This window comes from Mustela lutreola, chromosome 9, assembly GCF_030435805.1.
Source record: "Mustela lutreola isolate mMusLut2 chromosome 9, mMusLut2.pri, whole genome shotgun sequence".
NCBI classification, from domain to species: domain Eukaryota; kingdom Metazoa; phylum Chordata; class Mammalia; order Carnivora; family Mustelidae; genus Mustela; species Mustela lutreola.
Genome location: NC_081298.1, coordinates 78,905,818 through 78,921,014, shown reverse-complemented (window position 1 = coordinate 78,921,014; position 15,197 = coordinate 78,905,818). Strand labels below are relative to the sequence as shown.

At 37.5% G+C, this 15,197-nt stretch overlaps 1 protein-coding gene across 6 annotated transcripts in view; it reads right to left on the bottom strand.

Moving 5' to 3' along the window:
* Positions 1-15,197, bottom strand: part of EML6 (EMAP like 6) — a 284,967-nt gene that overhangs the window by 71,460 nt on the left and 198,310 nt on the right. For all 6 annotated transcript variants that reach the window (XR_009357213.1, XR_009357214.1, XR_009357212.1 and 3 more), the window contains exons 18-21: positions 5,311-5,411; positions 3,804-4,006; positions 1,292-1,403; positions 893-1,020 (exon numbers count right to left, since the gene is read on the bottom strand). Coding sequence is in view for 3 of the 6 variants with exons in the window: in XM_059187676.1 (XP_059043659.1) it covers positions 893-1,020; positions 1,292-1,403; positions 3,804-4,006; positions 5,311-5,411 (544 nt within the window). In the remaining 3 variants the exon portion in view is untranslated. The remainder of the gene's footprint in view (positions 1-892; positions 1,021-1,291; positions 1,404-3,803; positions 4,007-5,310; positions 5,412-15,197) is intronic.

Sequence of the window (15,197 nt, the reverse complement as noted above, 5' to 3'; positions counted from 1 at the left end):
TGAGTAGAGAAAATAATTTGTCCTGACAGTTTTATAGATTTGTCAGATCGAGAAGAAAAATACCTAAAGAGCCTCCTCCATACCTGGATTTAATTTAGACAATGGGGTTATGGACTTTGAGCAGATAATGTAATGGGATAACACCCTTGGGGACCTTGGGGGTGGGGGGATGTACTCTGCATATTGTAGGGACAGTAATATCTGTTGCCAGAGGGACACGTGGTGGACACGTTCATGATCCCCCTGGCTTTCACTCCTATGTAGTCACCTCCTTTCCAGTGCAACATGCCCTGTGACTATCTGCCAACTGATAAAATAGGGCCAAGGGGATGGATGTTCATGATTACGTGCCTTTGAGGATATGATTATGTCACATAAGACTGTCATGCCTGTTTTTTTTCTCCTTCCCTTGGTGGCTTCAAGGAAGCAAACAGCCATGTTGGAGAACCCATGTGACAAAGAACTGTGTGCAGCCTCTAGCTAACAGCTAACCAGAAATGCAGCCGTCAGTCCTACAACCACAAGGGCATGATTTCTGCCAACAACCTGCGACATCTTGGAGCAGATTCTTCCTCAGATTCACCTCATCTGAGATGAGCCTCAGAGGAGACTGCAGCCCTGGCCTTGACTGCAGCCTTGTGAAGCTTTAAGCAGAAAACCCAGTTAAGGTAGGCTCAGACTTCTGACGCAGAAAAAGCTTAAGATAATAAGTCTGTATTGTTTTAAGCTGCTAAATTTGTGACAGTTTCTTACACAGCAATAGGTCAGTAACCCAGCGGTTGTGCAACCCTGAGACCAAGTGCCGACTTCAATACGGCATCCTAAGTGCCCTCTCACCTCACCCGAGTCCCAGCTCTGACAGGAACCGCGCATTAGAAAATGTACACAGTACCTGAACAAGCAGTGTCATTGGGCCGCTTTTATCAATTTCCAGGATCTCCCCATTTTTTGTTCCCACCAGGATATGTCCATGTCCCAAAGTGATGGCACGAATTGAAGGGTTATCTTCCAAAAGCAAGCCTGAGGGGGGAAATGCTGCACTTAATATTGTAAACAGTGCATTGAGTAGAACAACAACAACAAGCAGTCTGATATTCATATATAGTCTGTCTTTGTAGTTCAAAAGTACCAGTAGCGCCAGGCAATCAGCCTTGACATTTCTACCAGGGACCTAGAGGTCTAACTGCAGAAGAAGGAGAACTGTTTTAGTAACGGCTGTCCACGAACTTCAGTACCATCTTTTCCATTCCTATGAAAAGAAAGATTCCGATGACATATTCAGGGGTGGCACCTTTTGAACTGGTTGACAATGCTGCTCTTTTAATGGCGTAAGTCTTCAAGCATCTTTCAAACATGTCATCCCAGAGTTCTACAATTCCATCCTTTCCACCCGTTACGAAACCCTGTGAAGGCATATATGGGAAGAATGAAATATACATCAGAATGACAAGTTGCCCACCTGGCCTCTAAAGGGCTCCCTCTTGGGAAAAGCAGCTTTGGTCTGTGTTTCCTTCCTAAATATAGGAGACTGAAAAACCTGATAACATGTAATATTAATAAAGTATCTCCTAGAAACATCTCTCCCCTACTTCTCTAGTGGATAAAGCACATTCTCAATGTGTGTTCCTCATACTTTCCTCAGACCTTTGGTTGGTATTTGGCACCCTAGGTCCTGGATGGCCATTTCTGTGCCCCGTCCCCCACTTCAATGTAGGTGCCTAAAGAACAGGAAAGCCTGGCAGAGTTTCTAGTATCTCATCTCTTCCTATTGAATGAACTGGAATTAGCATCGCAATTAAAAATGATTATTAAGTATGTTAAAATAGATATTTACTTCCAGGAGAAAACATCATTATCTTTTAAGAGGAACTTAGGCAGTTCATGTAACATTGTTCAATGGACATCAATGTCCAAAATAATTAAAATCCAGATTAATTTTTATAAAACCTGGAAAGTAAAATGCTTAACATATTGGGTATTATTATTATTATTTTTTATTTTTACTGAACAGTGATCTTTATTCTTGTTCTAAGCTTGTGATTTCTTGGCTTTACTAGTTTTCCTTTCTGGCAAATTATATATACCAACTGCTCTTTGGAAAAATATTTTTTAAATGGAAAATACTAAGTAATTCATTATTTTCTTGGAGAGTTTTAGTTTCCTTTATTCCAATGAAGTTCATGAGGAAATAATATTTTGAAGTTTTTTTTTTTACATTAAATACCCATATTCTCATTATAGATATGTAGGGGAGACTTAATTCCCAAATTAAATTCAAATTATACTGTGACATCCTTGTATTTTCCATGATGTTTCGGATTAACTTACCAAGCAATGAAAGAGTTTAAATAAGTTATAGCACATCAACTTCGAGACCTAGACAGATTTGGCTTTCTACTTTAATCTCGTCTAATGTACGGCTTAAGCCAGAACAAATTTGCCAGTAAAAAACAGCTTAACCACTAAAACTACCGCTATAGTTGCACATCTAACAAGAACCTACTTTGGTACTGGGATTAGTATAATTACCTGGGAACAGGGAAATGCAAAATGAGGCGTGGCTTAGTTAGGTGTGTTGGGTGGCTTATGTTGTTTGGAGGTCAGAGGGCAGAGAAAGTGGCACCACCAGCAAGCTGGCAGTGAATAAAAAAATAGATTTTTCTGGCAAAGTGGTTCAACAAGGTATTTTCATAGTACTGACAGTAAGTGTCATCTTTTAAAAACAAATAACAACAAAAGAACACTGTAAGGTAGGAAGGTGGCTGGACAGAGCAGGATAGAGATGAGCTTAAGTGGAAATACAGCAGGTGTGATGATTCTTTTGTATCAGCTTAACTGGTCACAGGGTGCTCTGATTAAATTTTATTTCTGGATATATCTGGGAACGTATTTCCAGATCAGATTAGCATTTGAATTGGTGCACTCAGTAAGATAGATTGCCCTCCCCAATGTGGGTGAGCAATATCCAATTCTTTGAGAGCCTGAAGAGAGCAAAAGGTGGAGGAAGAAGGAATTCATCCTTGTTTTTCCTGGCTCACTGAATGAGCTGGGACATCTCTTTTCCCACCCTCAGACTGAGATACACACTACTGGCATCCCTGGTTCTCTGACCTTTGGACTCGCACTCAGTTATACCACCAGCTTTCCGGGGGTTACAACTTACAGAGGACATCATGGGACTTCTTAGCCTCTATAACCACATAAACCAATTCCTTATAACAATTTTTTTTTTTTTGGTAGATGTGTATGTATATGTATGTCCTATGGGTTCTGTTTCTCTAGAAAACCCTAATACAGGCAAACCCTAATACAGACTTTATAGCTAATACTTTACAGCTAATACTGGCAAACACTAATACAGACTATTACACTCTTGTTAAAGCTGAAGCTGTCTACACAGGAACAAAGTGGTTATGAACTAAACTTGTGGTCAAACTGATGAGTGGGACAATAATCGAACCATTTGCTACTTTGAGGTCTTTGTTGTTGTGTACTAAAGAGGAAGAGAATGTTGAAATATTTTTCAGGACTCATCTGCTACTGGGTTTGTGCATTATCCCAACACTTCTTGAGGGGCTCTCAGGGGTGAGAGCCAGGAGGAACGAGTATGAAAAAGGTAGAAACTGCACATAAAGAAATCACTAGAAATGAAAGAATTTTTAAAAATATTTGTGCTCCTCTCCATTCGCGACAACTACTTCCCAATTCAGACGGTTTTAGAGACAAGCACGCATCCTGCTGGTATGGGCCTTCCTCAGTCTAATTTAGAATTTTAGAAAGCTAATGACGAAAATATGTCATACCTTATCCAATGCATACATAGCAAACACAGGCCCGTCATGAGCTTTCACTGTCTTTAGTAGTAGAATATCTTTCCAAATAAAAATATCTCCAGTAGCTGCTCCTGAGAACACTAGATCTTCCATTCGTCCATAAGAAACACACATCATTGTTTCCAATTTTCCAACACTGCCAAAAATTCCTCTTTTAGAGGTGAAGCCCCCACCTGAAGTGGACCAAGAACATATGTTACTTTTTGAAAAACTGACACCTTCTATGAGCAATTGGAATGACTATCTTCAGTGGAAAAACCCAGTGTGTCTACATTACATGTATATGGAAAGATGGCAGAATACATCATAAACAAAAATATTCTAAGAGAGTTTCTCATTTACATATTCATTAATTGTTTATTGACTCCCTCCTTTGTGGTAAATACAGTGGTTGCTGCTGGGGTATAAAGACAAGAAGGAGTTTCTTCATTCAGTGAACTTAGGTTTTGTTTGGGGAGGCTGCCATTATGCATCTCAGTCCAACAAGATACTCATGTAACCAAGGTTCAGTGCTGGTTCCATTCCAGCCAGAGGAGGAAGGACTTAGTTCCCCGGGCAAGCTAGGAAAGTCTTCATGAATGCTGACCAGAGAGAATGCCAACAACACTAGCAGTAAGGAAAAATGCAAACATATGGCCTATGTTTTGCCTTGATTTTTTTGTCCTGGGAACTTCAGGGCGAAAAAGTGAATCACTGTGTAGGAAAAGGTACATCACATTTGTCCCTGAGATGTTCACATTTCCCTGTACTTATACTTCCCAGTACTAACTGGCACTGACAAACCCAGACCTATTCCAGAAAACGAGGCACAGGCTGACTCTTCAGACATGGTGGGTGCCATTATCTCTTCTTTAAAGCAGAAAGCACTAGAACAGTTGCATATTTACGTTTTGTCCAGTGTAAGATTACGTGTGCATGGTACCTAAGCTGATGGTAAGAATTCAAAATCCCAGTAATAGGTCTGGTTTATTAGTGAGAAGAATACGATGTCCTTGCATGTTTTGATATGCTTATTCACTCACCCTTATCATCAATATTATAATGCACACAGATTTACTTGGATCACCTATGGTGTATCATGTTGGGGTTTAATTCATGTTTGAATTCAGTGATAAAAGAACCCTCAAAATACTGAAAATGTTGTTCACTCAACCAAAGTGATTATTTTATTTCCTGTTTGGTGGTCCAACATAATTACAGCTTTCAGAACAGATGATTAAATATAAAAATAATTATTTTCACAGAACATTTCCCAAAGTTTTCTAGATATTGAGAAACATGCATGCATCATATGGAGTGTTCCGAGTTTTACAACTTGGACCTTAAGCAGCCCAAAGTGAAGATGGAAGAGAATGTCTTCTAGGCACATTTTAATTTCAAATTGCAGAGACTGGTTACATAATAGTGGTGGGCTTTTTTTCAGAGAGTTTTTTTTAAAGTTCTCAACCACATAAATGATAAACCCAAACAACCGTACCTGCTTGTTGCCAGAATTTGATGTGCTTCATCCCAACTGTAACCAGTTTGTCAACATGGTGTGGGTTACATTTAACCACAAATATCTTATCTTTATGCCCTCTGTAAGTGACAAATAGAAAAAAAAATCTAGTTGTCATGAAGCTTTGATACTGAGTTTTATTAAAAGCATACATTTGGTCTAACTTTCATTAAATATTTCTAACAGGACAAATAAATCAGAAAGTAATTTAAAATATATATAAGGTCTATATTAAAATCATGACCTTTGGCTTTTCTTTGCATATTTGAGCCCTCTCTTCTAACTCTCATACTGCTACCAAAGTCTATTCACTTATGCTTTTAAAAAGTAATGAAATATTTATAATGGATAAGACAGTCTCCATAAGATACAATTAATGCCACTATCATAAGACTTCATTTCTCAGGATAGAGAGGTCTTGTATAGGAAAAAGGGAAAGACACTGCCATCATATTAATGAGAACCTTCAAATGTAATATTCTTTGCTGTGGAAGCATAACTTTAGGTTAAACAGAACTTCAGTTAAAAGTGTATTTACTAGAAATTGAAGTCTCTAGTTCACATCCATGGGGAGAGAAAGGATATCATCTATTAATCCAAGGCACGTTAGGATCCTTTGCATTCAGAAATACAAGTTTATAACCCAAGATGCAGAAAGACACATATAAAAATTAAGACTGACTACAGACCTGATGCTTTCGACCTGGTGTTCCATAGTGCCAAGGAAGTTTTGCTGCAGAGTAGGTTCATATTAGAGCTTAAGGATTTACTGGACTTAATGGATTTTACTGGATTTAATGGACTATTTGATGGTCTTCTCTCGTATATTAGAACCTAACTTTTGTTATGTAAATAAAAGCAATTAACAAAAAGAACATAACTGACCAACATTTCCTATGAATACATATCCTACTATCTTAAATAAAATTCTAGCAAAGGAAATCCAGTATTTTTTGAGGGGCGCCTGGGTGGCTCAGTGGGTTAAGCCTCTGCCTCTGGCTCAGGTCATGATATTAGGGTCCTGGAATCGAGCCCCGCATCAGGCTCTCTGCTCAGCAGGGAGCCTGCTTTCCCCTCTTTCTCTCTGCCTGCCTCTCTGACTACTTGTGATCTCTCTCTGTCAAATAAATAAATGAAATCTTTAAAAAAATACTTTGTGAATGAATGCAAGGATGGTGTATGATTATGGACTTAAATGGTACAATTCATATTAATATGCATAAGAAAAATTGTATTATTTTCACAGATACTGCAAAGGTATTTGACAAAAATCTAACACTCACTTGTGATTAAAAATACTCAACTAGCACTCATTAAAGTAGGAATTAATGGAGACTTATCTCTTAGACACTTATATTTCCCTGCAGTCTGACTCTCATTGAAAAACTCAGATTCATTCAAGAACAACTATACACAGGCCAGCTCTCGAGATGTTGTGTGCCATTATCCTTTAGAAACAGAAAATGCTGAAACAGTACCTTTTTCATGATGTGTTTTTGCGTGTGTCAACTCAAAAGTCAGATTCCTGCTTAATAGCATTCCCGATGGAGTCAGGAACAAGATTATCACCACTGCCATTTAACTTTGTATTGAACATACTAACAAGTGCAATTAGTTAAGGTTTTAAAAGTTAAAAACCTTAGAGCTGGAATGTAACAGGTAAAACTATTTCTATTTGCAGATGATCTAACTATGTATCTAGAAAACTCAAAAAAAAACCAAAAACAATGTAAAAACAATTACTAACAAGATAATTTAGTCAAGCTACAGCATACAAAATTAAAGGCAGAATCAACAACATATACAACAAACAACTGAAAAATACAATGGAATAAATGACTCTATACACAACAACAAAAAAATCAAGGTACAAATTCAACACCAAAACCTACTCATAGATGTTTACAGCAGTTTTACTTCTAATTGACAAAACTTGGAAGCAATCAAGATGTCCTTCCTCAGGTAAGTAAGAAAAAAAAGTGGTACCTCCTGATAATGGAGTATCATTCAGTGATAAAGAGAAATGAGCTATCAAGCCATGAGAAGACATGCAGGAACTTTTGGTGGAGTCATTAGGGTTTTCTATATATAAGATCATGCCATACGCAAATAGTGACAGTTTTACCTTTTCCTCACCAATTTGGATGACTTTTGTTTCTTTTTCTTGTCTGATTGCTGTAGCTATGACTTCCAGTACTATGTTGAATGAAAGTGGTGAGAATGTACATCCTTGTCTTTTTCCTGATCTTAGAGGAAAAGCTTTTAGTTTTTCACCATTCAGTATGATGTTAGCTGTAGGTTTTACATATATGGCCTTACTCTTAGATCTAATAAATAAGTTCAGTAAAGTTGCAGGGTAAAAATTAGTACACAGAAGTCTGTTGTATTTCTATATACTAATAAGTAGTAAAAAGAGAAATTAAGAAAAGCAACCCAATTTATAATTGTACCAAAAAGAATAAGTTACCTACAATTAAACTTAATCAAGGAGGTTAAAGTCCTATACTCTAAAACCTATAAGACATTGATGAAAGAAACTAAAGAGGACAAAAAGAAATGGAAAGCTATACCATGCTCATGGGTTAGAAGCATTAATATTGTTAAAATGTCCATAGTACCCAAAGCACTATAAAAATTCAAAGCAATCCCTATCAAAATACCAATAGCATTTTTCACAGAACTAGAACAAATAATCCTAAAATCTACATGGAACCACAAAGACCTTGAATAGCCAGTCAAAGAAATCTTAAGAACAAAGCAGGAGGTTATCACAATCCCAGATTTCAAGGTACATTACCAAGTTATAGTAACCAAACAGTATGGTACTGGCACAAATACAGACATATAAATGAATGGAACAGTATAGGGAGCCAAGAAATATATCCATGCCTATATGGTCAATTAATTTAGAACAAAAGAGGCAAGAATTTAAATTGGTCAAAGTCTTTTCAACAAACGGTGCTGAGGAAACTGAAGAGCTATATGCAAAAGAAGAACACAAGAGCACCTTCTTATACCACGCACACAAAAAATGCAAATAAAGACCAAATTGTGGACTTGAAACCATAAAAATCATACAAGAAAACATGGGCAGCAATCTCTTAGACATTGACCTCAACAACATATTTAAGGATACATCTCCTAAGGTAAGATAAACAAAAGCAAAAATAAATTATCAGGACACTAAAATAAGATTTTTCACAGCAAAGGAAACCATCAACAAAACAAAAAAGTAACCTAGGGAATGGGAGAAGATATTGGCAAATGATATATATATATTTGTATATGATATATGCAAAATATAAAGAAATTATACAACTCAACACCATAAAAAACATCCCATTAAACAATGGGTGGCACACTTGAATAGACATTCTTCTAAAGAAGACATACAGGTGGCCAATAGACACATAAAAAGATACTCAACATCACTCATCATCAAGGAAATACAAATCAAAAGTGCAATGAGATACCACTTCACACCTGTCTGAATGGCTACTATCAAAAATATAAGAAATAACAGGTGTTGGCAGGGATATGGAGAAAAAGGAGCCCTCATGTACTATTGGTGAGAATACAAATTGGTGCAGCCACTGTGGAAAACAGTTTGGAAGTTCCTCAAAAAATTGAAAAAAAAAATACAGGATCCAATAATTCCATGACTGCGTATTTACCCAAAGGAAACAAAAACACTAATTCCAAAAGATCTATGCACCCCTATATTTATTTCAGCATTTCTTACAATAGCCAAGATATGAAAGCAACCCAAGTGTTCAACCATAGATGAGTGGACAAGGAAGATGTGGTGCGTGTATAGAGACACACACACACACACACATACACACACATACATGAATATCACTCAACCATTAAAAAGAATGAAATCATGCCTTTTGCAACAATATAGATAGACCTAGAGAGTATTATGCTAAGTGAAATAAGTTGGACAGAGAATGACAAATCCCATGAGATTTCACTGACATGTGGAATCTAAAAAACAAATGAGCAAATGAAAAAAAATAGAAACAGACTCAGAAGTACAGAGAACAAATTCATGGTTGCACAGGGGATGGCGCTTGGAGAATGGCCAAAATAGCTAAAGGGGGTTACAACCTGACAGTTATGAAATAAATCAGTTATGGATGAAAAGTATAGGAGGGAAGATAGTCAATATTTTAACAGCTTTGGATGGTGATAGATAACTACACCTATCATATTAAGCATTTCAAAATGTATATAAATGTCAAATCACTACGTTATACACCTGAAACTCAGATAACATTGTAGATCCACTACACTTCACTTAAATAATAAAATAAAAATGTTTAAGTTAGAAATGTTTAATGAAGCATATATAGGTCAAATAACACAATGTCTCAAATTTTCTTTAAAACATGCTAGCAAATATTGCTAGAATCTTAAAGTATTCTAGCAAAAAATTGAGTAAAAGAAAACAATGAGGGGGAAAGATTTGTGCCATCTGTAGAATGAAGCAGCTGGGTGAAAGGGAGTCCACTATGCTATTTCCTCCACTTCTGTGTAACTTTGAAATTTTCCATAATAAACTGAAAGAACAGGACAGAGCATCTCCATGCCCATTACATGGGCCCTACAGTAATAGGCAGAGAAAGGAGAAGAACTGATGTTTGAAATTTCTTTCTTCATTTCTTTGAAAGTCCAAAGTGACACATGGACATTAGGGCCAAGATACATCACTGGAGGTTATTAGGAACAATAAGGACAGAGAGATTAAAAAGTATAAATATGAAAGGAGAGAAAATATGCTTAACACCAGGATGAGAAATAGACCAGAAAATCATAAAAGACATTAAGTGTCCAAAGATTTCTTGCTTGGAGGAAAATCCCCATGGATCCTAAATCATTAATAAAAACTTTAGAGAGAAGACGCTAGAGAAAACCGACATGAAAATTGAGAGCATGTATAACAAATTACATTTCCTACACAGAAAAGAGGACTGTTTTGTGTTTATCCAATGCCAAATATTTAGATAGTTGGAAAAAAATTTTTTTGAGAGCACTTTTTAGTTTTCATCCAATTTTTTGATGAATGATGGCAGGTTAATGTTTAATTAATGTCAACACCTACATAAAGGACATTCGTGGATACTTCTGCAATCTTTCCCTTAAACCCTTGTTAAATCTGTAAGGTAGTTGCCTACAACTATGCCAGTAAGAAAAATAAAATGGAAAGAGTTACAGGTCCTAACCAGAAAGTTAGAATGTGGAAGACTGTCCTTCTGCCCTAATAAAGGATGATTCCTCATGCCAGGGTCGTAAGTAATTCACCCCATAGGGCAAGTGCAGTAAAAGAGGGAAGTGCAGTGGAAGTGCAGTGGAAGAGGGAAGGAATGTCCCTCTTTCAGAAGTCCAGGGCAGCTGCACAAAAGTAAGTTGGTTCCCAAATGTTCTATTTGGAACCCTTCATTTGCTTAGAGGCCCAGGCCTGTCTGTGACTTGCACTCTCTTTTTTTGTAGAGGTAGCCCACAACTTGGAAGAGTGAAAGAATGACTGAATTATACCCCATCTTCAAAAAAGATTTGAAATAGCTTATAATTCACCAAAAACCATAAGATACCTATGAATAAACCTAAGAAGTAAATAATCTGTACTCTGGAAACAAATACTGATGAAAAAATCGAGGAAGACACACAAAAAATGGAAAAACATTCCATGCTAATGGATTGGAAGAACAAATATTATTAAAATATGGCTATAGTACCCAAAGCAACTACACATTTAATGCTGTCCCTATCAAAATACCACTGGCAATTTTTTTTTCAGAGCTAGAATAGACAATCCTAAAATTTGTATGGAACCACAAAAGACCCCAAGTAGCCAAAGCAACCCTGATAAAGAAAAGGAAAGCTGGAGGCATCACAATTCAGACCTCAAGCTATATTACAAAACTGTAGTGATCATGACAATATGCTACTGGCACAAAAACAACCACAGATTAATAGGACAGAATAAAGAACCCAGAAATGGACCCACAACTGTATGGTCATTTTTTTTTTTTTTTTAGAGAGAGAGTACGTGCGAACATGGGGGAGGGGTAGAGGGGTTGGGAGAGAGAATCCCAAGCAGACTTTACGCTTGGTGTAGAGTCTGACATGGCATTCAAACTCATGACTCTGAGATCACGACCTGAGCCAAAATCAAGAGTCAGATGCATAACTGACTGAGCCACCCAGGCACCCCTAATCTTCAGCAAAGCAGCAAAGAATATCAAATGGAAAAAAAACAGTCTCTCCAACATGACATATTGGGGAAACTGGACAGCAACATGCAGAACAATGAAACTGGACCCCTTTCTTACACCATACACAAAAATAAATTCAAAATGGATGAAAGACCTAAATGTGAAACAGGAAACGATCAAGATCCTAGATGAAAACACAGGCAGCAACCCCTGGGACCTCGGCTATAGCATCTTCCTACTAGGTATGATCTCCTGAGGCAAGGGACACAAAAGCAAAAATGAACTATAGGGACTTTGTGAAGATAAAAAGCTTCTGCATAGTAAAGGAAACAATCAACAAAACTAAAAGGCAACCTACAGAATGGGAGAAGATGTTTTCAAATGACATATGTGATAAAAGTTTAGTATCCAAAATCTATGAAGAACTTCTCAAACTCAACATCCAAAAACCAAATAATCCAGTTAGGAAATAGATAGAAAATATGAATAGTTATTTTTTGAAAGACATCTACATGGCTAACAGACATATGGAAAGACACTCAACACCACTCAGCATCAGGGAAATACAAATCAAAACCATGAAGAGATACCACTCACATGTCATGATACCTAAAATTAACATCACAGGGAACAACAGGTATTCATGAGGATGTGGAGAAAGGGGAACCCTCTTACACTGTTGGTGGGAATGCAAACTAGTGTGGCCACTCAGGGAAACAGTATGGAGAATCCTTGAAAAGCTAAAAATAGAACTACCTTACAATCCAGCGACTGTACTACTAGGTATTTACCCCAAGGCTACAAAAATACAGATACAAAGGGACATGTGCACCCCAATGTTTATAGCAGCATTACCAACAATAGCCAAACTACAGAAAGAGCTCAAATGTCCACTGACTCCTGACTGGATAGTGGTGTGTGTGTGTGTGTGTGTGTATACATACTTACATACATACATACATGGAATATTACTCAGCCATTAAAAAGAATGAACTTTGCCACTTGCAACAATGTGGATGGAACTAGAGTATATTATGCTAAATGAAATAAGCCAGAGAAAGACAAATACCATATGACTTCACTCATATGTAGAATTCAGATGAACACATGGAAGGGGGTTAGGAGATAGAGAGAGAGAGAGAGAGAGAGAGGAAAACACACCATAAGAGACTCAACTATAGGGAACAAAGTGCAGGTTGACAGAGGGAAGGGAGTGAGGGGATGGAATAAATGAGTGATAGGTATTAAGTAGGGCACTTGAGATGAGCTCTGGGTGTTGTACATAAGTGGTTAGCCACTGAATTCTACTCCTGAAACCAATACTACACTATATAGTAACTAACTAGAAACCAAATAAATATTTGAAAAAAAATTTAAAAAGGCCAACATATGCTTATACAAAAATAAATAAAAGAGCCCACAATACAGAATAATAAAAAAGAACAAGTTAGGTAATAGTAAGAGTAAAGTGAGAGGGCATACTGGTGAATGACAAAAAGAAGCCAGTTGCAGAGCCCTATGTGAAATATATTACATATGAATAAAAATGGATAAGCATACTAGAACAATATACACTAAAGAACATATGCTAAAATGTTGGCTCTGTCGTGGGTTGTAGAATAATGGATTATTTTCATTTTCCTGTTGGCGCGTTTTTGTGCTAACTTTTCTATATTGATCATGCATTATTTTGAAAACAGAAAAGAGTAATGCATGTGATTCTAAAAAAGAGATACTCATTTTTAAAAAGGAAAGTGAGAAAAGAAAGGTGCCAATTTGGTCTGCAGGAGACTTTATCCCATTCCCTAAATGCATGTCCAGGTGGGGACCTATAAAAAACCGAACAGGGCTCACATAGAAACACACACTCTGCAAGTCTGTGTACCTGCTCTTCCCGAGCCCATGTTTTGTCCCTGAGATTTCCAGGAGTGCAATTATGTCACATGGACAGTGTAAGTATTCTTGTTAGGCACCTTGACTACTGTACCTTTTGCTCCTATTCGTGCTTCTCAGATGAAGCCTGTCAAGAATAATTAGTCACTGTCCCCCACAGTCCTGCTACTGGTGTATTTGATTTGAAATGCAAATAAAGGGACATAGAGGCACCTGATTATCTCCTTATTCTTCTCTGACTGACACTGATATTAGGTGATTTAACTCCTGTCCATAAGAGATTGGCTTTGGTTATTAAATGGGTTACTCAACTATAACACTAAAATCTGAACAACCTTCAAAAGGAAAAAAAAATGAAAAAATTCATTTGTAACAGAGGTGATTGAAATCTTTCATGAAAATTAGCAAAGAGATGAAAGAACCATTCAGAGATTGGGATTAAGTCTCTAGCAATCTTGCAGTAAGAGCTCCACGTGCCAATCCCGGATTTCTCTAGTTTCTCTGAGTTGAGAACAAAGGAGCTTCTGTGCAGCATTTTCACAAGTGCAGGCGGTGCCCCTTAGACCTGGTGTTAGCTGGTGACCCCCCATGGCTCCTGCCTTGCCTGTCCCTCCAGGGGCAGCTCTCACATCCCGGGGTTGGGGGTTGAGGGAGGCTGCCAGAAGCAGATTTGCAGCTAAGCTGGGCTCGTGCCCACCACTGGCATGACTGAGACACACAAGTACGAAGTGAGGGGCGTCACTGAGCGAATCAAGCCCTCTCAGGAGCTATGAAGACTCCTTGAAGCCTTACTGGCTTCAAGTAAAGTGTCTTCAGTAAAGTAAAAGTGACTTCAGTAAAGTGTCACCTGTTTTTCTTTGTCACTTCTTTCATGGCCCAGTTTTGGTCTATGTGTGTGTGTGTGTGTGTGTGCACGTGTGCGCACGCATGCCTGTGTTGTTGTTGTTATTGTTTTTTAAAGTAATCTCCACAACAGCGTGGGGCTCAAATTCACAACCCCGAGATCCAGAGTCACACGCTCTCCTGAGCCAGCCAGATACCCCTAATGCCCCAGTTTTTAAGGTTTCTATCTGCCTAAGCATGTGACTGAAGGCAACAGAGTTTTTATTTGTATACTTGTATTTATTTATATTATTATATAAATTTATATAAATATTATGTAAAGAGGTACTTTAGTATTTACCGATTTATTATCTTAAAACCTAGTTGTCTTCAAAGAACTTTAGCAATCCATGACATTCCTTCTTGGAAAGAGCACTGGTTAATGTTACAATTGCAAAAATATTCTTGGAGGGCAATTTTGCAGGTGTCCTGTTTGGGGAATGTGACATAAGGCTTGGGAGCAATTCCAAAAATAAACTGTGCTACTAATATAATGGTGTTAAGTCACTTTGTGTTAATTAAATAGAAGTAATCCTACCCAGTATATAAAATATATACCCTTAAAATTTGAATATTTATTTCTTCCATTTCTATGAATGTTCCTGGCATACAACAGCTGTGCCACAGAAGGTTGCAGAGGGTTTTCTAGCAGGATAATTGCTTTTCTATTGCTTTAAAAATGCAGACAAGTGCTTTGCCTAAACTAATCTGCATTTCAATTGGCATGTTATCAGAAATATTAAACTAAAATTCAGTGTATTAGTCTAAAGGAAAAGCAGAGTTCTAATGAGGAGCTGAATCTGAGTACTAGTAGGGAATGATAAAACAGAGTGGTATTCTAGAAAGAGAGACCAAGAAAGCCCACTTGGG